The following is a 23,209-nucleotide window of genomic DNA, read 5'->3' on the forward strand; positions in this document are numbered from 1 at the left end:
ACCCTTAATTGCTTTCCTTAAATACCTTGTAAAGCTCCTGAGCATGTAAGTGGTGCTAGAGCCGGCCGAGCGTTGTGTCATTGGCAGCTGAGCACCGACTGACACTGAGCGGGAGGGAGTACGGGTGGGAGGGGAGCAAACTGGGACCCGTGATGTCAGTGACCTTCCCAGAAGCGGCAGCGCTCACTTGGCTGAGTTGCGCTTGGGTCCCCACCTGGGCCGCCACTGATTCCAGGCCGCGTGAGGGAATCCAAGGCTTCGTCCAGGCCTAGGGACAGCTGGCTGGGTTCTGCCCTGGGGAGGTAGAAGTGAAGGCGTCGTGACCGCCTGAAGGTGAACTAATGCTGTGGGAAACGTGGTGCTCTGGAGTTGTGCACTTTCCCCTGAGTTATGCTCTCATTTGGAATTTTTATAGCTTTGACTTTGTTTTTCAGTCAGATGAAGTAGTATTATGTTTGAAATTTCAAGTCAGGGGATGTTCAAGGGTAGGAATCAACCCCAACCAAGATTCATGTTCATCTTTTTATAGTTTTTCCACTTCTCTTCCTTCTTTGCCCGTAATCTGTTTACAGTACCTCCAGACCTGCTGATTGTATCTTTTATCAAAGCACTGGTTCTTTGGCAGTACCTATTGCAAACGTTTTACATAAAACTTTACTCTTTTACAGATTTTAGAAATTGTTGTGGGATTGAAAAGGTCATATAACCATGACCTTAACATTTTATTCATGTTGAAAATATGAGCTCACATTTTTGGGGTTTTTGAAATGCAGGAGAAAATCCGCACAGATCAAAATACCATCGAATTTTCAGAATAAAGAATTCTCTCTGTCTCCTAGCCCAAGACTTTACATTTTTCAGTGACATCTATCTCAGTGGCTCTGTGTGTGTGTGTGAGAGAGAGACAGACAGACAGAGACAGACAGAAGTAGATACTAGGTACATGAACTGATTGATTGAATTGTTGTTTCTATTGATTTGCTTGTGGAACAGCGAGTAAATTGCAGTGTAACTAAGTACGTAAGCACACATACACACGCTCGCTCTGTAAGTATGTTACCCATTCCTATATATTAAACCCTAACATAACACAGGGATTTTCAAACTTTAGGATACATAAGGATTGAACAGAAAGCTTGGTGGAAATAGAGCATGCAAGTTTCATGGAACAAGAGTTTTGTATGTGATTCCCCTGTGCCTAGTGATCGGCACACAGTAGATGTTAAATATTTGTTGGATGATTCTTGGGCCCCATCCTCATGGATTTGGACTTGGTAGGTTTGGGATAGGACCTGGTGCAATGACACTGATATCAGGCACACCGGTTGACTTTGATGTGGGTGGTTGAGAGACCACACTTTGAGAAGCACCTCGTGGTGGGCCTGTGGCTGTGGCTGTGGGGTGGAGGGGGTGGAATCTCCTGTGTCTGCAAAGTGACCCTGCTCTGTGAAGGAGTCTGATAGTGCTTGACTGGTGTCTTTCAGGGTCAGATGTCCTATGTGCAGGTGCTTAGACACTGGCACTTGCAGCCATGGCAAGGACTGTATTTTCTGACTTTAGACATCTTAATTTTTGTAAAAGAATACAATAACAGCTATTTGCATACATTCATGTAAGGAGAGGTTGTTTAAGGCTAGTGAAACAGAGATAGCTATTATGATATAAATGTTTATTCTCCTTCACCAGAAGACATAAGGGACTTGGTGCCAAACCACATTATCTTTTTTTTTTATTGCATACTTTTCAGTATTCTACTGACTGTACATGTAACCCACTGTAACAAAGTGTAAAATAGTTCAAATAAAGTAAGTTGCTTAACAGCTTTTGAACCTAGCTTTTATAGCCAGACAAAAGCAACTCTTCTGTTGTCAAGTCTTCCCGTAACCCTTGGCTCCTAAATTGTCTCTTTCCTGCCTAAAGAAAGTCTGTGGAGCATAACCGCCACTATCTCCAACCCTGTTGCTTGGCAGGATTTGTTTCTGCTGAAGTTACTAGTGAGATGTTTACATTTGAAAGAACCACATTCATGTACTACCTACATATGTGTAGATCTTACCAGTGGCAAATTGGAACAAGATTAACTAGCGCATGGAAAGGCAGCTGGTGGGTCATTTACAGGTTCAACTGGGAGTAATCGGAGACAAAACTAGGGATGTTTTGCAATAAGTAAATTAATCTTAATGGGGGGGAGTAACCACTTAGACAGGCAATGGTTTCAGCATTTTGGATTAACATGTGATATGAGTGCAACTGAGAGCCTGACACAGGCGGTGTCATGTTCCAGGACAGGAAAAGAGTCCCTTATAATGCAAGAATTTGCACCAATACCTTCTTGAGGAGGGATTAGTACTGAAGAGTCACACTGTAGTTATGATGATTCATTATTGTAGCTGCACATTAATTGTGTAAACATCAGTATACCTTTTATAATATTATTTCAGTTTTCTTTAGCCAGTCCACTGTAATAAAGAACTTTTCCAGGTATCTCTTTTATTATAAAAGGAATATATCTTTATCATAAACAATTCAAGTGATACAGAAAGGTACTTATACAAAATCAAATTGTTCCTGTATCCCTCCCCTCATCTATAACCATAGTTTGATGAACAGATTCTTCCTTTTTTTTTTTTTTCTATTTAGAGTCAATTCTTGGCCATTTGTGGCAGATTAATTGGTTTGAATATTAACAGTGGGAAAAGTAACTATGCATTTGTGAAGAAGTTAAAATTGCTTTGAACCAAGTAAACTCTATTAGGTTGAACCACTTGAAATTGCTGTGTTAGTAGGTCAAAAACGTCAAATATTGGCAGTTTCACATGGTTAAGCTATTCTGTTAGAGGAATCTGCTCTTTGAATGATTTAGCAAGCTGTCAATATAGTCCTGTGAGGCTGCAACATGGAAATAGCCCCCAGCTGACTGCGCTTTGCCAGTAGTTCAGTGGTGGATACACAGGTATTGATGGCAGGAGGGATGGTTGAGGCTGTAATTCCAATACCGCATTTCAGGTCTGTGATGAGGCAATTAGGAGGGGAGCAAAGCAGGAAAAATATGCCCTGGAATTGAAGTTTTATCCATCCTCAAATAGAAAACCTCAGCTAAGGAGCAAGTAAATACAGTAGACTTTTTGGTGGATAGAAAATAAGTTATGTGTTATTTATAGAGTATTCCTAACCTGTTGTGTTATCTTTCCACATTTGGACAGCATCTGGTGAACAAAAACATGTCTCTAAATCCTTAATGTGATTTTAGCTAAACTGAGTTTATGCGACATCACATGTGTTTCAACCTTGTGTTTTGGATTAGCTATGACCTCTTTCCCTGTAACAGAGAGTTAACTCTTTTGTATGTATGTGTGTAAAAATATAAAAAGTATTTAAAATGGAGTCAAAGATACAATTCCATTTTTTAACCCGTTTCTCTCACTTTTTCACTTATTAGTTTATGGTTGTGTGTGTGTGTGTGTGTGTGTTTATCAGATTAGATCTCATTTAGGGGAAGGTCCAGGACTGTGTAGAACTATGGCATTTCTCCTAGTGTGTAGCCACAGTGGGCAGTATACCTTCTGGAACCATGCACAAGTTAACCTGGAGCTGCACATTGGTTTTCAGGGCAAGCACAAGTTCTTTTCTCTGTCTGGATCACCTCATCACGGACAGTTAAACAAGCACTTTTGTCTTTCTCTGTGTTTTGTTGTTGTTATTTGCCCTTAAATTTTTCTCATTCAGATTATTTTTGCTATGAACATGTTTAGAATCCACTGGCAAATGAGATAGAATTTCTCATTGAAAGTAAGTAAAAAGATAAATTTTGAGTTTGGGATTAACATATACACACTACTGCATATTAAACAAGTAAACAACAAGGACCTACTGTATAGCACAGGGGGCTGCACTCAATATCCTGTAATATCCTATAGTGGAAAAGAATCTGAAAAAGAGTATATGTATGTATGCGCACACACACCGCCCCCAATATATATGGTTAATTTTCAATGTTGTGTTAGTTTCAAGTGTACAGTGAAGTTACACAAAGGTATAACTGAATTACTTCACTGTGCACTTGAAACTAACACAACATTGAAAATTAATTATATTTCAATTAAAACAAGAAAGTAAGGAAAGAAAAAAAGTATACTGTTTCTAGTGTAAAGTGAATTTCAGCAGCCTTAGAGCTATCTAGCTGTGGGCTTGAAGAAAAAGTTTATGTCTATTGTGGTTGCAGATTGAAACATAATTGGTAGTAATTAATAGTAATTAATAGGTAGTAATCTCTGTCTTCTAGAAAAGTTGGGTAGCAGCCCCTCCAGTCCACCCCCACTGAAAAAGAACACATGAAAATGATGAGAGGAAAATGTGAATGCACTGGTTCTTTCCAGAGGCTGAAGAGGGGGGTGAGCAAGGATGGGTTGTGATTATTTGTCATCTCTCCTTTCCTAGTAGTAAGATGTCAAATAATGACCTAGAAGACTGTTTGAAATAGTAAAGAAGACTGTTTGTCTTTTCTTTATTAACATTGCTTTTTAAAATAATCACTGCTGTGAAAGTCTGATAAAATGAACACAGTCTGAAGTTTTCTAGAACTCAAAATTGATTTTAATCATGATGAGATTGGCATTTAGGTGAAATTTATCTCTTCCACCTCAGAGTGGAAACCTAGGATGTTTATTCTGACTGTAGGAGGTTGAGGTTTCAATATGGCTGGTGAATGGGTGTCTGAATCCTGCTACTAAACTAAGAGAGGACTCCTTATGTCCTCCTGTCCTACCAGGACTTTGTCAGAGGCAATTATCTTTATGAGCAACAGTGTTTTTCTGTTTCTGTATTGTTTCGACATCACAGCCCCGTAAGTATTGTTAGAATTTTTACTCTCACCCTTAATTACAAGTCTTTTACCGTCATGTACATTTGTACCTTTTTAAGCCTCACTGGTGCAGTGAATTTAAAATGTTTGCCATATGTTTGCTTAAAACTTGTGGGGAAACCAAGCGTGCTGACATTACTAACGCCAGTGTTACAGGATTTGCTTTGTATGTAAACGATGATAAAATAACATGTGGTATATTTGAAGTATTATTAGGATTACTTTGAGTATTATTTTGACAGTGTTTGTCTTGAAAAGGGAGGCATAGTGGCTCTAGGACTTGTAGGTGTTAATCACTGGATGGACTTGGCAGCCGGGAGACTCACTTGCCTTGGTAACAGCAGGAATGACAGTATCTGGCACCTGGCTTGGAGCAGTGGCTGTTGTGCTGGCAGCCTCCAAGTTAGTCAGGTCTGTCACCTACCCTCATGTTGGTAGATATTGTGGACGGTTTTCTGCCCTGCAATGCCATTTTTCTGCCATCAGCAGAAATTAGTGTTTTTAGCCTTTTCCAAATACGAATTCGTTATGTTAATCTCAAAAGAAAAAGGGCTTGCTTTCAAATACAGTTCTTGGTCGTCATTTAACTGATAGTGTGTTTTAAAAAGTGTATGTAAATATAGTTAGAAATTGGAAATCTGTAATAATTGAGAGTTAATAGAATGAAATGTGGAGGCTTTGAGTCTTCATGTAGAAATGGTCAAAAATATCATGTAACAAAATGACATGACTTTTTTTCTATAATATTGGTCGCCATCAGGAAGAGGTTTCCCCAGGACGAATGATGGTAGAGATTTGATTTTACTGAAGTTGTAGGAAAAACACAATGGGAAATGATGGGCACGAAGATGTTACTTTGAGAAATGAGAAACAGTTTAGGTCTAAATGTTAAGAGAAGAAAGGCGGTAATGGGAGAAAAGTTCTAAAAAGGGGGGGGAGGGGTGAACAACAAAATTCCTAGGTAAAGGATTCTCAGGGGATGGGAAAATCAATGAATTGTAAGCTTCAGTACTTTTTTGGAGCTGTTGCTGGTAAGGATGGGTCATCATTGAATTTGACAAACTGAGGGGACAACTTGAAAAATGAAAACTGGACAAGATTACAAACAATATCATATCTTTCCAAAACTTGCCTTACAAAGCTAGGTTCCTTTCATAAATGTGATATTCATTAATTCCTTAATTCATGTCACCTATCCCTATTCCTGCACAGGCTAGGTGTGAAGTACTGTACCCAGCCATCACTTCCAGATACCCTGTTGTGGTTTGAAACCTTGATCTCTGAGGACGAGTTCGCCTCAGAAGACTAGCGTAGGGCCAAGTGTCCTTTTTAAAATGAGTACCTGTGAAGCTGTCCCCAGATTAATAATGATTAATGCCTGGAAACTAGCTGTGTAATAAAGCTTTAGTTGTTTGAGGCTGATGGTTGCATAATTAAAATATAATGAAATATTTGAATAATTAAAAGAAGGAAGATTGTAAATTATTGGAATTAGCAATACTAAACTTTATCGTACGTCTGTGTAGTGGTTGTTTCATCAAAGTTTGTGTGCTGTGATTTTATTGTTATTGTTATTTTTGGTAATTATTTTCTCATGAGTGCTCATTTACAATGCTGAGATAAAATGTATTTGTAGATATTTTTACTGTGAGGTTTTTACTGGGTGAAACTAACTTGCCCATGGCAGGTTCATACATGAGGTGGAAGAGAGGGCCTCCCCATGATGGTTAGCTCAGGCTTCCCTGGCCTTGGACGACACCCTGATTCAGTTTCAGAGGAAGCCCACTTCCTGTCTTCTGGTGTTGAAACCAGCCGCACCAAGTGTTCTCAGTCTGGATGGCCTTCTTAGGACCAATCAGGTGTTTATTGAAGTTTATCTTAAGATTACAGATATATCATATTGTCCTGAAATAGGTTTGCTTGGTGAAGACAATGGAAATTCATAGCAATAATAACTCTAAAAACAGGCTCTCACATCCGTTGGGGTCACAGGAGAACGTAGCAGTCTGCAGGCTTCATCTCTGCCTCGTATGGGGACTGCCCAGTGCAGCCCCTTTGCGTGATGATTCCACGTCTAAAATACCATTTTATTTGAGTAAAATATTAAATAATCTGGATTTGCTTTTTCTCTTAGTATGTTAGAATATAGATATGTCTTTTTATTTTTATTTTTAAAAATAGACTATTTTTTTAGAGCAGTTTTAGGTTTATAGCAAAATAGATTGGAAAGTACAGAGAGTTTTCATATACTCCTTTCCCTATCCTCCACCCTAGTCCTCCCCTACTGTCAACATCTCTCACCAGAGTGGTACCTTTGTTACAACTGATGAACCTACCTGGACACATGATTATCACTCAAAGTCCAGAGTTTACATCCGGGTTCATGCTTGGTGTTATAAATCCCTTTCTAAAGAGGTGGTCTTTCAGTCTTATTGAGTATCAAGGGCTTGAAGTTCGTCCAGGGCCACCCGTGCTGATAACTAGGTTCTCAATAAATATTTGATTGAATAAATGAGCAGTTACAAGTTCCTGACAGAATACATGCAAAAAATGTCTTTCTTTTTTTCTCTTCAGGTTGTATACCAAAAACCAAAATTGAAGACATAGCGTTGCTAAAATAATTAACAATGATAGAGGAAGCTTCTGTTCTTTGAGTATTCTATCTGAATGGCCACTGGTGCAGGCCAAAAGAAAAAAAATATATAAAAAGTTACACCATATGAACACTAATCAGAGTCAAGCTGGAGTGGTTATATTAATATCAGACAAAACACTTCAGAGTAAAGAAAATTACCAAGGACGAAGAGTGCATTGTATATTGGTAAAAGGGGCCACGTCATAAAGAAAACATCGCAGTCTTAAATGTACATATAGTTAACTACAGAGCTTCAAAGCACACAAAGCAAAAACTGGCAGAATTCAAATATGAAGTTGACAAATCCCCAATTACAGTTGCGGATGTCAGCATCCCTCACTTAGTCATTGATAGAAGCACTATTCAAAAAATCAGCAAATATATACTGTAGAAGAATTCAGTGATACAGTCAACCAACAGGCTCTAATTGACATTTATAGAACTCTGCACCCAACATCAGCAGAATATATATTTCATACATAAGGAGATATCCTGGGTAACAAAACAAACCCTAACAAATTTAAAACAGTTGAAATCATACCAACTATGTTCTCTGACCATAACGGAGTCTAACTAAAGATTAATAACAAATAACAGGTGAATTAATTGTAGTTAATTTAATCTAAATGAAAACCTGGTTCCTCTGCCCTTGATTCTGATGTTGTTATTGGCTTGGAAAATGGGAAAATAGGTATATTTCATCTGATGATGTACCAAAATGATAATGAAACATATCAGTCGGTTGTTACCCATGATAAATTGTCTTTGTCCACTTTATTTTACAGCTTCTCTGTTAAAAGGACTAAAACATGCTAACATAGTGCTGCTTCATGACATCATCCACACCAAGGAGACACTGACACTTGTGTTTGAATATGTGGTGAGTAAAATGAGAATTCAGATTTTATAAATATGAATAAAATTCTTATAGTATTATCATAGAGTTTTGTCTTTGTCTTTTAGGTAGCTAAACTGAAGTGGGTACACGAGACTTGTGATTTTGCAAGTTTTGAATGATATGTATCTTAAAGAAAAATCCAGAAAAAAATGTTCAGTAGAATTTTCACCAGATATATGATGTTTGTAACCTATTTGTTGCTAGTGTACACTGTAATTTTTAGGTTTATCAAGGAAGATTAAACAACATGATGGTGATCACTCCAGCAAAGGAAGTTCACGGACAACAAAAATGTTTTTCCCTTTGGATTTATAACTTGGTTTCTCAAAAGCATCCTTCTTCGGATGATTTTTGTGGAGAAAAGCCTGAAACTTACAATTTAGACTTCATAGTTTTTCCCCTCAGTATTTCAGCTATTAATTAAAACTTCCAATTTGCATAGCACACAATGTAATGATCTTATTGTGTTGAGACTTGGACTTGAACTCATAATTAATCTTTCTCCGTTTCTCTTAGAAAAACATATGGTATTTGTGTAGCACCACTTCAGCGTTTAACTGTGGAATCATGAAATGTAACCCTGATAATTAACATCCCAATTTTCACAGATGGATCTGAGAACATGTAATTTACAAGAGAAAAATGACATTGGTGGAGACTTTTATTGAGAAGAATAGCTGTTGGTATTGTGAATGTATTAAGATCCCATTTTGTAATTACCACACTACTTTTTAAGAAATTTGAAATAGTGTCCATTTTTCCTTAAAAATATATAATAGAATGAATATTTACAACATTTTTATCTTGCTAACTAACGTCTGCCTGTGTCTGTCATTGGAACATTGTTGTCTTATGAAGAAGCCATTCATCTTGTCTATTTACATATAAATGATAGATACATTTGAATAATATGGTAATGTGGCTGCAAGGACAGCTAGAGCTGAGCAGTTGCATATATTACATGCTACCAAGAATGGATGCCAATTCACCCATCAATGCAAATATAATTTCTTTTGTTTAATTGATGTTTTGGGGGTCAATAATGTATTCAGCTGATTTAGAATTGGAATTTTTGTTTCATATTTTCCAGTCTGTCTAGTTGCAATATTTCAGTTAAATCCAGATTTTTCTTGGTATACTTGACTAACTTTTCCACAAAACGTTACAAAAGAAGTTTCAAAAATATACTTGTTCCTGCCGCCCGAACTGGATAATTAAATTGAGAGGAAGAAAAATTACGTTTGGCCCCTAAAATCAGTAACATTGATAGAGAAATGAGCAAAAATAATGTGAAAACATATCTTTCAGATCTTAAAAGAAAATTAAATATATTTCTGAGGCTAAAAATGTGCATATCGAAGCAGATGTCATTTGATGATTTTATATTCTGTGGAAGTTGCCACATAAAAGGAAAGAGATTTGCTGTCCTGCAAATATTTGTCAACTGATTGAGACTGACTTTTGAAATTATTCTTCTTTGTGTGAGTGAAATTTTCCTTGGTCTCAGTTCTCGTGGAGACATCCCAGGCCCTCTTCAATAAACCACAGAAGAGTGTACACATGCAGTACTCTGTAGCCATTCCATGCCTACCTTCTCTGGGGGAGCTCAGACATAGATTAACCTGTTCTCTTTTAGGGAATGAGGCACACTGGTGTCATTCATGACTTATGATTGCCCGGCCTTGCCTTTTCTTCTGTTTTCCACTCCACCTTTATTTCTTTACTTTCCCAGTATTTCTTTGCCTTTCTCCTCTTCGCCTTTCTTTGTCTTTTTCTATTTACACGTCTCCTATCCTTTTGCTCTCTCTGGTGAAATGCTTTAAGTTGCTACAACTGAAGTTTGTTTGGCTTTTGTTTATTTTAAGTGAAATGTTCAAGTGAATCTCTGAAATCAGAGTTGGGGAGGTGGGCGGTGCAGGGGGAGCTCCGTGCAGTAGAAATTCCTTACAAGAGTCTTCGCAGTTAGAGTGGGGAAGGTGTGGACTCTGACAGTATTAACCTGACTCTGTGGCGACTGCCCAGTACAAAAATAACTTCCCTGAATATTTCCTAAGGGTTTTCTTTTCTTACACTGTTTTTTCATTGTTTGCTTTTTTTTTTTTTTAACATATGCCAATATCTCAAGGAGAATTAAGATTCTTATGTACTTTAATGGATTAATTTAAATCAAATTGCTTTCCTCAGGGTATCCAGCAGAAATAAATTCCACTCTTTTCTTCCATGTTTCACAGCAGTAGGAAGGTGATAGTAACTTCAAAGCATGACGTGCCACAGGAATTAGAGCAGATCTAGCGGAGGGACATAGGGTAGGAAACAGGAGAGCATGTGTGGATTTGAGATGATGAGTGAGGGATCAGAAAGGGAGGTGAAATAATGTTTAAGACAAGTATGACCCCAATACTAAAAACCAACCACTAAAATGTATTGAGTTTTATGCTGGGCACTGTGCTAGGGGTTTTACATTCATTTTCACTTTTGATGTTCTCAACAGTCTTATGGATCTGTGACTATCACCACCTTACAAAGGAGAAACCTAAGGATCTGGGAGATGAAGTGCTTTTTAGGGTCTTGTGGCATGAAAGGTAGACTCGGATCCATCTTACTTTGAATCCTAATTGCAATATTGTATCTCCTGTTTATGTTCAACTTTACTTAGGTTGGACTTTTTGTCAGAAGGGGGAAAGGAAACTTTCTTTTTTCTTTTCACAACCCTTCCCTATTCTGCACTTAAGATGTAACTGTATTTAAATCCTAAATACAGTTAAACTGCTTTATAGTTTAAATAAGTTTTGTAGACTGGTTGAAAACGCAGCCATTTAAAATTTAATTTTAATTATGAAATGTTTTAAGTTTCCATAATGCAAACTTGTAAGTTAGAGTGTTGCCCCGTGTATTTCGCTGGGATCTACTAAAGTGTGTGCACGTGCACGCACACACACACACAAACACACACACACACAGAGTCTTGTTATTTAGCACACCCTAAAATCAGCATCAAACATTTTAATCTACAGTTTCCCAAATTTAATGATGATAATTGCCATATTTAAAAATTGTTAACATCAAAGTTATTTTCTAAAAAATGTTGCTTTTATAGTTCCCTGTAATCAACAGTATCTTTTTTGAGGGAGGGACCGAGTATGGTAAACAGTGTAAGACAATCCATACCTCACACCCATTAAAACCCTATATATGCTGGGAAGGTGACATAATTTAAGATTCATTAGGTACTATTGGATTTTCCCTTTGGACTTTATTTTTTTTTTCCCCTTTGGACTTTAGAATTAATTAAGTGTTCAAGGGTCTTTTGAGGTACCTATGTAATTTGGGTTCCACAATGTATAAGATTTTTATTTATGATAGTGTACACACTGTATAAATATATTTGTTTTTGTTTGTTTGTTTTCTGCTTTAAAAGAGAACTCTAAGCCTGGCTGCTTTATATTATTCCCATGAATGACATTTTAGGTTACATAAAAGACTTCTGAGGGCCAGAATAATGAAATAAGTGATGACAACTTAGTGATGTGAAAGAATATTTGAGGAAATGACTTTGGAGGTCACTATTAAAGTGATTCAGTGGATAATAAGATGTTGTTAGCGTAGGCTGTCTCTTAAGTACTGGGTGAAACTCCTGAAACATCTGAAATTTAGTTTCTTACACGCTTTCAAAACGTGTAGATATAGTGATCTGCAAGCTGCAAGGCTGACATACACTGGGAAACGTGCCCTGCAAGCTGCTCACGGCTCATGGGTGTAACCTGCGGGCCCTCCTGATGTGTACTATTTTGGGTATGTCTTTTCTCCAGTTGTTGTCTTATGTGAAGGAGTATCTTTAACCAAGCAGTGTTTCTGTTAGCTTGAAAAGGTATGTGGCTTCATGATGGTCTAAAATATTATTATAGCCATCTTTTTTTCCTACATGGGTTTGAGACATGGAAGAGAAATATAAGATGTGAAAATGCTAACAAGTTTTTTTTCTACTTAAACAGAAAGTTAAGCAACTTAGTTTTTATTTTTTGCCAAGGACATATAAGTGTCACATTACCCTACTTAACACCATGCTGAAAACTCTAACACAGATTCCGTAAGTGGAAATAAGAATATTAATAGTAAACATGATTATGTAAATATATATTACCATTAAAGTGCATAACCATTCTGATCTGTTTTAAATTGCATGAGAGCAAAGTGTGTGTAGCAGCATTTTTGTTACATATTTAATAATTGTGTATCAATATAAGAAGAAAAGCAACAGACATAACTAACCATGATTATTCTTTAGAGCAATCATTTTATTTCTTCCACAGTGAAATAATCCAAACTAATGTGCACCATTATGTAAAAGAAAAATCTATATTCCACGTGAAAAAAAACCAACTGTGTCACCAAAAGTCACATAAAGGGATTTATGAATCACCAAAAGAAACATTAGGTATTTTTTTCTATTTTTTTTTCCACATAAGATATTTTTATAGTTTTACATTCTACAAAACACTCGCTCATAAATGTTATTACAATAGATTCCATCGTTAGCCCTATGAAGTACAAAAGGCATGTGTTTTTGTTATCCATTTTTTAAAATTGGTGAGCGAAAAGAACGCCTAGAGAATTTAGGAGTTACTAAATCACTTGGCTAAGTTAAATGGGTAAAAACAAGACTTTAGCCCAAGTTTGCTGTGCCTAAAGATCTTCGTTACTCTGCAGCCTGCTCGTGTTAACCATCTTCATAGTTTTATTTGATGGTCAAAGGTATGTGTGATGTTAGCATATGGGACTGGCAGCTGAAAGTTATGTTCTGTCTTTTCACCCTGCCACACAATTTACCTAATTATTTGGTTTCTATGCCTCATACATTTCGATTTCTAAATCTACAAAGAATGCTTTAATTTGCATGATTTTTACCACATCTGTTCTCAAAAACTGTAGCTCTCCATCAGTATTCTGGTTTCCAGATTAAAGTATCCTGAGGCAATTGAACATTTTTTTTCTGCTTTCCTAGGAAATACAATATATGTGCACATGTGCATGCAGGTACAACTTTAAATGGCAGTGGTGGGGGAAGGCCTTGCTGAGGTGAGAGGTATTTAGGTAAAAATCTGAGGGAGGTATAGAAGGAAGACATAATTCAAGGCAAGAACATGCCAGATAGAAGGCTTATGTGAGGAGCAGTGGGACTCCTGAGCAGGCAAGGAGGACAGTAGGAGAAGACAAAATTCAAGACATGGTGGGGTCCAGATTGTGTCGGACCGTGTAAGGTTTTGTTTTGATTAATTTTTCTTTTGCTCAGAATGAGATGGGAAACCACTAAAGGATGGTGAGCAGAGAAATAATCTGATCTGGATTATATTTTAATTGAGTCTCTCTGGCTGCTTTCTCAAGAATAGATTGAAGATGGCCAAGTTCTCAAACAGGGTGACCAGTTAGGAGGCTGTCATAGTTGTCTAAGCATGGGATGATGTCAGCAGTGGAGGTGGTGGGAAGTGGCTGGATTCTGGATGTATTCCTGAGGTTGAGCTGGTCGCATTTGATGTGGGATTTGAGAAATGACGAAGAGTCGTGGACAACCCCAAGGATTCTTGCTGAAACAACTTTAATAATGGAGCTGCTATGAGGAGAGATGAGGCAGACTGCCGGAAGGTGCAACTCAGCCTTGAAGTGGTCAAGTCTGAGATGCCTATTATATATGCAAGTGGGGATGTCATAAGGCAGTTGGATATATGGGTCTAGAATTTAGCCTAGAGATCCAGGGTGGAGATTTGGACGTTGTCTGGGTGATAGATAATATCCAACAAAGGGATTAGATGAGATCAACAGGTGTGGTCATTTGTTACCTTGGTGGCTCTAAAGGAACCATGCCTTTGGCTATTCATACCCTTGTGTAGTCCCTTCCCCTTAATCAAGCCTGGGCTTGTGACTTGCTCTAACCAAGAAAGCAACATGGTGGAAGGGTCACTCTGCCAGTTGTGGTCCTGGCAGCTTCTGTTCTGCACTCTTGAGTATCCTGATCAGCCATGTAGGAATTCCAGTTGTCCCGATGGAGAGACCATGGGGAGAGGCCCTGGATTACATGGAGGAGAACTAAGAACCCAGAAGACAGTATCAAGTTAGGTGGGCCTGAGACATAGGACCCCAGCCAAGCCATTTGCCCAGCCAGTCTAGTGCCAGACATGTAACTGAAGAAGGCTTCTTGGGTGGGGGTTAAGGGGCAAATGCCAGGCTCACGGTTATTGCATGGAACCAGATGAGTTGTCCCCTGCTATGCCTTTTCTTAATTTTCGACCCAAGAATCGTCACAGATAATATAATGGTGGTTGTCTTAAGCCACTAAATTTTGGATTAGTTTCTTGTCCAGCAGTCAGTAGCTGAAATGCTGCATGAGTAAGTGGACACAGAAATGGAAGAGCGCTTCATGGACTGAATACTGGTGCACTTCCACACTCAGCATGACATTAAGGCACCTCAAAGTGACAAGGACACCAGCAAAGGCTGCCGAGAAGAACACACCAGTAAGAAGGGAGATTAGTTATGAACTCACATAAAACTATTTCACCTGAGACTCTGAGCTAGGTAGACTGGGGTTTTACAAGAGCAGAGGCCGCCTCTCCAGTACCCAGTAGAGTGTCCGGCGCGTAGCAGGTGCCTAGCCGGTAATTTTTATATGAATGAATAAGTGCCATTTGAAGCAGGAAGGGCAAGAGACTCTAATAGTTTTACTACTTAAGGCAAACAACCAAGGGAAAGCAGAACTACTTAATATGAATTTTAAATGTTTTTCTTTATTTATCTATTTATGTTCCATCTTTAGCTTCTACTTATAGTCTTTATTTTTTCTCTCAAAACAATTCTCTTCCAAGCAGAAAATTTAGAGCAAATCTGACTCCATAACAAGTCGAGCAGACCACAGACAATGGGATAGTCAGAAAGCATCTAGTTGTGTCAAAGGAATGAAAGTGGCTGGCTGCTCTGAAAAATGTACCAGTCAGAGTTCTCTGTTTCAAGCAACAGACATCCCCTTTAGCTGAATTAATCTGAAAAGTTTATTGAGAGGTTAACGTGTGGCTGACAATCCTGCTGGGAAGACTTTAAAAATGGGCGGGAACAGTGTGAGCTTGGAGAGCCGGACCCAGAGCCAAAGTCATGCCGTGGACCTGCCCACTGCACACCCGCGGCCACCAGGACTGCCGGCTCCAGACCTTGTCACTTCCTTGGCTGGCACAGCTGCCCTGGGTGACTGAATGTTATTACCTCCACTGATGATGTCAAGATGGTGTCAGCATTCTCCCTGCTTCTTTGGGTTGTTAGCTCCTAGTGCTAAGTGAGGGTTGGCTGTGTTTGGTTAGCTGACACTAGGTCCCACGCCCATGTTTTGACTGCGCAGGCCCCTGAGAAGGTGAGTGTCTGGCCTTTTGGCTTTTCTAATGACATTTGGGTCTTGCCTCCCACCAAAATTCATAAAGCGGGGGATTTTCCCAATATAGGGAATAATTTCAGATATAGGACACACTTTCCTTAGTTCCCTGCTCTTCCCATTCCCCCCTTCCTCAAAAAAAACAAAACAAAACAAACAAAAAAAAACTCTACTCATAAACAAGTACTACAATAAGTTCATTATGTAGTCCCAGATAACTTACATCTATAGACTGTGAAAAGAGAACCACTGAATATAATTTTTGAGAAATCATCAAGAATAAAGGTGATATAAGTAATGCTGGTTTTTATTTTAATTAATTTATTATTGGCTGTGTTGGGTCTTTGTTGCTGCACATGGGCTTTCTCTAGTTGTGGTGAGCAGGGGCTACACTTTGTTGTGGTGGGGGGGCTTCTCATTGCTGTGGCTTCTCTTGTTGCAGAGCACGGGCTCTAGGCGAGTGGGCTTCAGTAGTTGTGGCGCACAGGCTTAGTTGCTCCCCGGCATGTGGGATCTTCCTGAAGCAGGGATCGAACCCGTGTCCCCTGGATTTGCAGGTGGATTCTTAACCACTGCGCCACCTAGGAAGTCCCAGTAATGCTGATTTTTAAAAAGTTGTAGGGAACAAACCTCTGAATTTATAGACATATAAGCTTACTATAGAACAATAGTAAAACACACACAAAAAATTTTTAGATGTTCAAATCTAATCATTCCCTTTTAGTAAGAAACAGTGTTACTTCTTATTTCAGCAAAAGGTTGCGACAGGGACTCTCATGAGATCCTTATCAACAATGAATTGAAATTCAGTGGTTAGAAGATTATTATTTCAGTTTATTGCTGGTTGAACAACTTCACCCAAAGCCTATTGATTAATGAATTGACATTGGGGTGGAGAAAAGTCTATATCAGGGTATGCTGGAGGGCATTGTCCTTGACCTTGTCCTATTTGATATTTTTATTGATGACTTGGATGAAGACATTGAAATGATGTGCTTGACCTACTTGTGTGTGTGTTGTCGCTGGGAGCCGTATTAACACTTGGGGTGGTGGAATCAGGGTCAAAAATGATCTGGCGAAATGATGAGCTGAACCTACAAGGTGAATTGCTGTGGGGAAGTAAAACAGTGTATTTGGTTAAAAAAAAAGAAAAAAGGCAGCCCAGCCTGATACAGAAAAAAAGGGTGGAGGGACTTCCGTGGCCTTCCAGTGATTAAGACTTCGCCTTCCAATGCCGGGGGTGCAGGTTCAATCCCTGGTCAAGGAGCTAAGATCCCACATGCCTCATGACCAAAAAACCAAAACATAAAAAAACCCAGAAGCAATATTGTAACAGATTCAATAGAGACTTTTAAAGTGGTCCACGTCAAAAAAAAAAAAAATATATATATATATATGTATTTTCTTTACATATATATACATACATAAAGAAAAACAGGGTGGAGGAAAGTTAACTTAAAAAGTTTATGTGAAAAAGACTAGTAATTTCTTTGGCTTAAAGAACTGAAGCAAACAGGAGAATGCACCTAGGAGGGCACTGTGAACAGATACAACATGAAACCAGTAAAGGTTCCAGGAAGACTTAGGAGAATTGAAGCCATACTGAAGAGAGTAGAGAAGAGGTAATGTAAATATTCCAGAGAGGATAAGAAAGCCAAGTGTGAGAGTTCTGGAGAGGCTAGTTTTGATTTAATCCTGGGAAGAATGTTCAAATGTTTTGTGTTACTTGTAAATTAAATTCAGTGCCTTGAAGTGTAATGAACACCTATCACTAAAAGCATTCAGCAGAGGAAAAGTGGATTTACATCAGAAATATTGTAGAGAGGGTTCCTCACCTGTACTCTATGCAAGGGATTGAAATATGTAATTTAGATATGTTATGTCGCATAGTCCCAACTGAAACCTGAAGTAGGTATAAGGTCCCTCCGTTTGCAGATGAGGAAATTCACGGTTAGACGTCCAGTACTCCATGCATGCCTTTTCCAGTGGCTGCATCATCTCATCTCCTGTGTCGAGTGTGAATCTGGGTAACTCCAAGTTTCCATAGCAAAGGACCGCCCAAATATTTGCATTGTTATTTAAACATCCCATTTGGCATAATTTTTGGAAGCAGAAACACAGCTTGTTATGGTCATTCACTTAATAATTCATTCATTTTTTTTTTCCTCCAACATATGTGGGCTGTCTTCTCTGTGCCGGGGACTATCCTTCAGCTGTAGGGATACAGATATATAGCCCTTACTTGAAATCTGGTGGCTGACTGTGATCTTAGACTAGATCATCTCCATGTGCCATTTGAGTTATAGATCTTCATGTGTTGTGAACTAGAAAATATATGTTTTAGTGACAACAATAGGAAAACTTAAATTGACTCATGGACTTCTCTTTATGGAAGACTTTCAAAGATGTTTTAGTTTCATATATGGAGAACTAGTTCTGCGGTGTGATACTATGATCTTGTATTCTGAAGGAGTGGGTTGCCATGCAGAACCAAGTACTGCAAGTGAACAGATGTAAACATTGTGGATGACTGAACGTGCACGCAACGTTAGATAAAAGAACTCTGAACCATAAGGAGAAATTAAAGAAATGAAAAGAAAACAAGCCAGCTTTCAGTCAGTGCTCTGTTATGAATGTCTCATTTCTCTAATTGGCAGGACAAAGTCTATTTTCTTTTCTATCCTTTTCCCTAATGGCTTTTTCTCATCTAATAAGGAGTCACGGTCTCCTTTAGTCATTTTCCACTGTGTTTGTTCACTATCATGTTGGGTGCTGAGATTGTAGTTTATTTTTTTCTGCTTACATCATACCTGTCTTCTCTGTGTTCTAGTTTTATTTCATGTGGTTGCTGTCCTTATTGGGAGGTCCTGATCATAGTTCAGTATTTTAATCCACATGATTTAAGATGGAAGCATGTCTGATCTTTAACTGTTGCGATAGAAAATGCCTGCTTATTTACAAAGACACACGGTTTTTGAGTACATTCCACTATAGTTGAGATCATTTTTATGAGAGTACACTATGCCACTATGGTTTCTTTAAAAATTATTTTTCTTACTATAATTTTGAATTTCATCATTTAAACTACAGTTGTTTAATGGGGAATCTGGTATAATCTGTGATATTTGAGAAGAATGGGCTGAAAAAATAGAAAGACTCCGAATGAAGTCATAGGGAAGATAACAGTAATAAAAAGAATTCCTTTAGAAAGGAAAAAACATATTGTGTGTATTAATTGTTTGGTGTTTTCTCAAGAAATTATTTCCATGCTTCTTAAGTTAAGGAAATAATAATCTTGAAAAAACTGTGCATACTTCAGGGAGCAGGTGGAGGCCGGAGAGCGATGCGTTCATAAGACCGACGGTAATGATCAGCTTGGAGAAACTGGACCAACGTATCAGCTAAAGGACGAAAATTGCCGTCTAATGAAAGGTCCCAAGACCAGGATGAAGATGATCAATAATTCCAACTACCTTCACATTCTGTCTGAAGAGACCATGAAGTAATTGGAGAAAAAAATCATTAGCAAATTTATCTCTAAGTGAAATATACATTATTATATACAAAATAGAGTGTCTGCAGCTTCTCACCAATTTTCAAAATTAGTAATTTGATAAATGCATATCATTATAATGACCATTATAGTGAATGGTTTTCTTTCATCTGGTTATTATTATTTCTTACATATCAAATTTCCTTGGTTAGCATCACATGATGTTTTAGCTTAATATGCATTTTGTGCTTTGGTAAAGGGCAGTTCAACCCACACCAGGATTAAATCATTCATTTTTGTTGTTGCGATTGTTGTTTTTATGCAAGTTGTACATCACGTACATATAAGGAGTTAATTCTGTGGTTTGTTATGAAAAATAGCTGTTTTTACTTTAAACTCTTTTAACCGATTCTTTCGGATTTTCCTCTGAATATTTAATAAGACTCTCTTTTATTGCCACTTCTTGATCATTCACATTTTGGCATCATCCATTGATTCCTACAGTGAAAAATGGGAATTTAGTGGTCTCTAAAAAATTTTTTCCACTTTCAAACAAGTGAATCCATCCTATCCTGCCACCCTTCCAACCTCCCATTCTCTCAATTATATATTATAAATTTGATTAGATCAGAAATTCAGTATTTACATTATTATGTCAATATAAATCTTGTTTGTAGCTGAGGCATGTAGTATACTGTGATTACTTTTCTGGTTTCCCTGAAATTAATAATAATTTTCCATTTTTCATTTCTACCATTAATTCAAGACCTCCCCAAGCCGCTGCCTGCTGCATCTCCTGTCACTGGTTTCCTGGTGTGCTCTTCCCCCCGCTACTGGGCTGGAGCTCTTTCTTCCTCCATCTCATGTTGTTTTGTTTTGGGGTGAACACAATTTTACAATTTCTAGTAGCTTTCTAGGAAAGAGTGTGTGGGACATTTTTATTTTTAGAGATATTGCATTTCTGAAAATATCTTTATTCTGCACTTACATTTGATTGACATTTGGCTAGATAAAGGTTTCTTGGTTGGAAAGAATTTCATTAGAATTTGCATGAAATTGCTCCATTGTTGTCTAGTTTCCATTGTTTCTGTTAAAATACTTTTTTTTTTTAAATTTCTGGTGTTCTGAAATTTCATGATGATGCCAAAAGTTGACCAAGATGTAACTTTATTTGCATTGGATGCACCTTTTCAATCTGGAAGCTCATGTCTTTCCATTCTTTTTTTTTTTTTCATACAATTTTATTGAGATACAATTCAAATAGCAAAATTCATTCTTTTAAAGTGTATAATTGAGTGGTTTTTAGTATATTCTCAAAGTTTGGGAACCATCACAACTACCTAATTTTAGAAAATTTTATCACCATAAACGGAAGTCCCATACCCATTAACAGTCACTCTGAATTCTCTACCCTTCTAACTGCTAGCAAGCACTAGCCTACTTTATATCTCTATAGATTTGCCTGGACATTGCATATAAATGAAATCATTAATATGTGACTTTTTGTGCAGGCTTCTTTCACTTCGTATAATGTTTTTAAAGTTCATTCATGTTATAGCCTATATCAGTACTTCATTCTTTTTTATGGCTGAATAGTAGTCCATGGTATGGATTGATGTCAAATTGAAATTATAATGGCATAAGCATAAATCAGGCATACAAAAATAGTGTCAGGCAGTCATTGAGGGTCTGGTTTTAGACACATCTCTGCCCCACTGAGGATTTGAATTTTTTCTGAACTGTATCAGAACCTGTGGCACCACCAGCTGCGTTTATCACAACACCCCTCAACTGTAACCTTATAGTCTCAAGGTCCCCCCTTGTAACTACGCAACCATTTCAGACCCCAGCCAATCCTTGCTTAACAAGCACCCTTACTTCTTGCCAGTTCCAGTTATAACTCTTGACAAACAATTTATGTAACTAACTGTGGCCTTGCAGTTTCTGCCTTTATATGCTTCTTCTGTTTTGTAGTCTGACAGAACACAATTCAAGTGCTTCTTTGAATTTGTGTCTCCCACATGCAGTTCTAACAAACTCCAAAGAAAGCCTCTTTATTTCAATCAGATTTCCACTTCTGAAACCTTGGTTAACAGGATAACATCACATTTGTTTATCTGTTCATTGGTTGATGTCCGTTTGGGTTGTTTTCCCCCTTTGGCTCCTGTGAATAGTGCTGCCATGATCATTTGTGTATAAGCATTTGTTTGAGTCCCTGTTTTCAAATCTTTTGTGTATATATGTAGGAATAGGCATGCTGAGTCATCTGAAAACTGTCTTTAAATTTTTGAGGGATTGTCTTAAACTATGTTCCAAATTGGTTGCACCATTTTACAGTCTCACCAGCGGTGTGTGGGGTTTCCAGTTTTTCCACATCCTCTCCAATACTTGTTATTGTCTGCCTTTTTGGCTATAGGGGTATATAGTGGTTTCTCACAGTCATTTTGTTTTGCATTTCCCTTGTGACTAGTGACTAATGAGGTTGAGCTCTTAATGTGCATATGTCCTTCTGTTCCAAGAAAGTATCTTAAGTTATTTTGTTATGAAGTTCCTCCCTTCATTTTTTCTTTTCTTTTTGGATCTTTTATTATATAAATGTTGGACCTCCTGGATTGCTCTTCTAATTTTCTTGTCTTTTTCTCCCTTATATTCTAATTATTTTTTCCTTTAGCTCAGCATTAAGGGACATTTTGTCAACTTTGTGTTTCACCTATTCTATTGAAATTTTAAAATTTTAATGTTATTAATCTCTAAAAGACTTTTTGGTTCTCAGAGTATTCCATCTCATAATATCCTTTTCTTAACTCACTGAAAAAATTAATGATCTTTTTTTTGAAGCTTTTTAAATAGTGTTTTCTCTGTTTCTACTGAATTCTTTTCCTTCCTATTTGTTTTGGTCTCTGTCTTTAATATTAGAGACTGTGGAGTAGTAGCTGGTGATTCTTAGCTGACTGGCCACAACTTAAAAATGGTGCAGTAACAACCTGATTGGGAGCTCCAAGTGTGTTGGGTAGCTGGTTCACCATGACTTTCATTGAGTAAGCCACTTTGTTGAGAAACCCTTGATATCACTATCCATCTTTCCTGCAGTGCTGTAAGATTCCTAGTAAAGATTCTCCTAAACTCCTGCCTAGAGGATAGCATCCTAGTTAACTACCTTCTGGAAGCAGAGTGGGGGATAGAAATCCACTTACTCCTCCTGTTTCAGGATGGTATGCCTGTTCCTAGCTGGTTGGGTTTCCCAGTTCTCTGTTTTATGCTCTCTGGGTTTGGGAGAGGCAGTTACCTGCGTACGCGGAGGATAAGGGTATAAGGATTAAATATCTACTGAAAAGAAGTCCAACCACTCTTTAATATTTTAGATGTCTATATGTAGACCTTCTGTTCATTCCCACTTTCTGGTGCCAGCCCTGAGCCTTTTGGTTATTCTGTCATACAAATAAGGCTGCTTCTAGGCTTTCCCTGCTGCCAGTTTAATAATCCAATTGTTGTGTGTTTGCATTTTGTATGCTAAACTTGCTACCATCTGTTTTGGAGCTTCTAAAATTTTGGTAGGTGGGGATTCAGAGAGTACAGGATACGTACGTATGTCCAGTTTGCCATCTTTACCTTGGAATTGCGTCCATTCTTAATAAATTTAAGTTATGAACAAATGCTTGATTTTGTCATTGTGTAAAGCACTGTGTAATTAGATAATTTTTTCACTTTAATGGTTGTGAAGCGTATAAATCTTTACTACTTATCAATTATCAGAGTTTATCAGATGTGACAAGGCTACTGGGAGTGAAGATATTTGAATTAATTGTTATTAGATTATCATCCCATCAGTAAAATTTTAGGCACACAAGCAGTGTCTACAGTGTGCGTGTGCCCTTATTAGGATGTCCTGTCTTGATGGAAAATATTTATGA

At 37.8% G+C, this 23,209-nt stretch overlaps 1 protein-coding gene across 1 annotated transcript in view; it reads left to right on the forward strand.

Moving 5' to 3' along the window:
• Window positions 1-23,209, forward strand: part of CDK14 (cyclin dependent kinase 14) — a 534,565-nt gene that overhangs the window by 215,568 nt on the left and 295,788 nt on the right. Inside the window, exon 6 of the mRNA XM_057732871.1 lies at window positions 8,282-8,376. Coding sequence (XP_057588854.1) covers window positions 8,282-8,376 — 95 coding nt within the window. The remainder of the gene's footprint in view (window positions 1-8,281; window positions 8,377-23,209) is intronic.

This window comes from Hippopotamus amphibius, chromosome 4 (assembly GCF_030028045.1).
Source record: "Hippopotamus amphibius kiboko isolate mHipAmp2 chromosome 4, mHipAmp2.hap2, whole genome shotgun sequence".
In the NCBI taxonomy this organism is placed as follows: Eukaryota; Metazoa; Chordata; class Mammalia; order Artiodactyla; family Hippopotamidae; genus Hippopotamus; species Hippopotamus amphibius.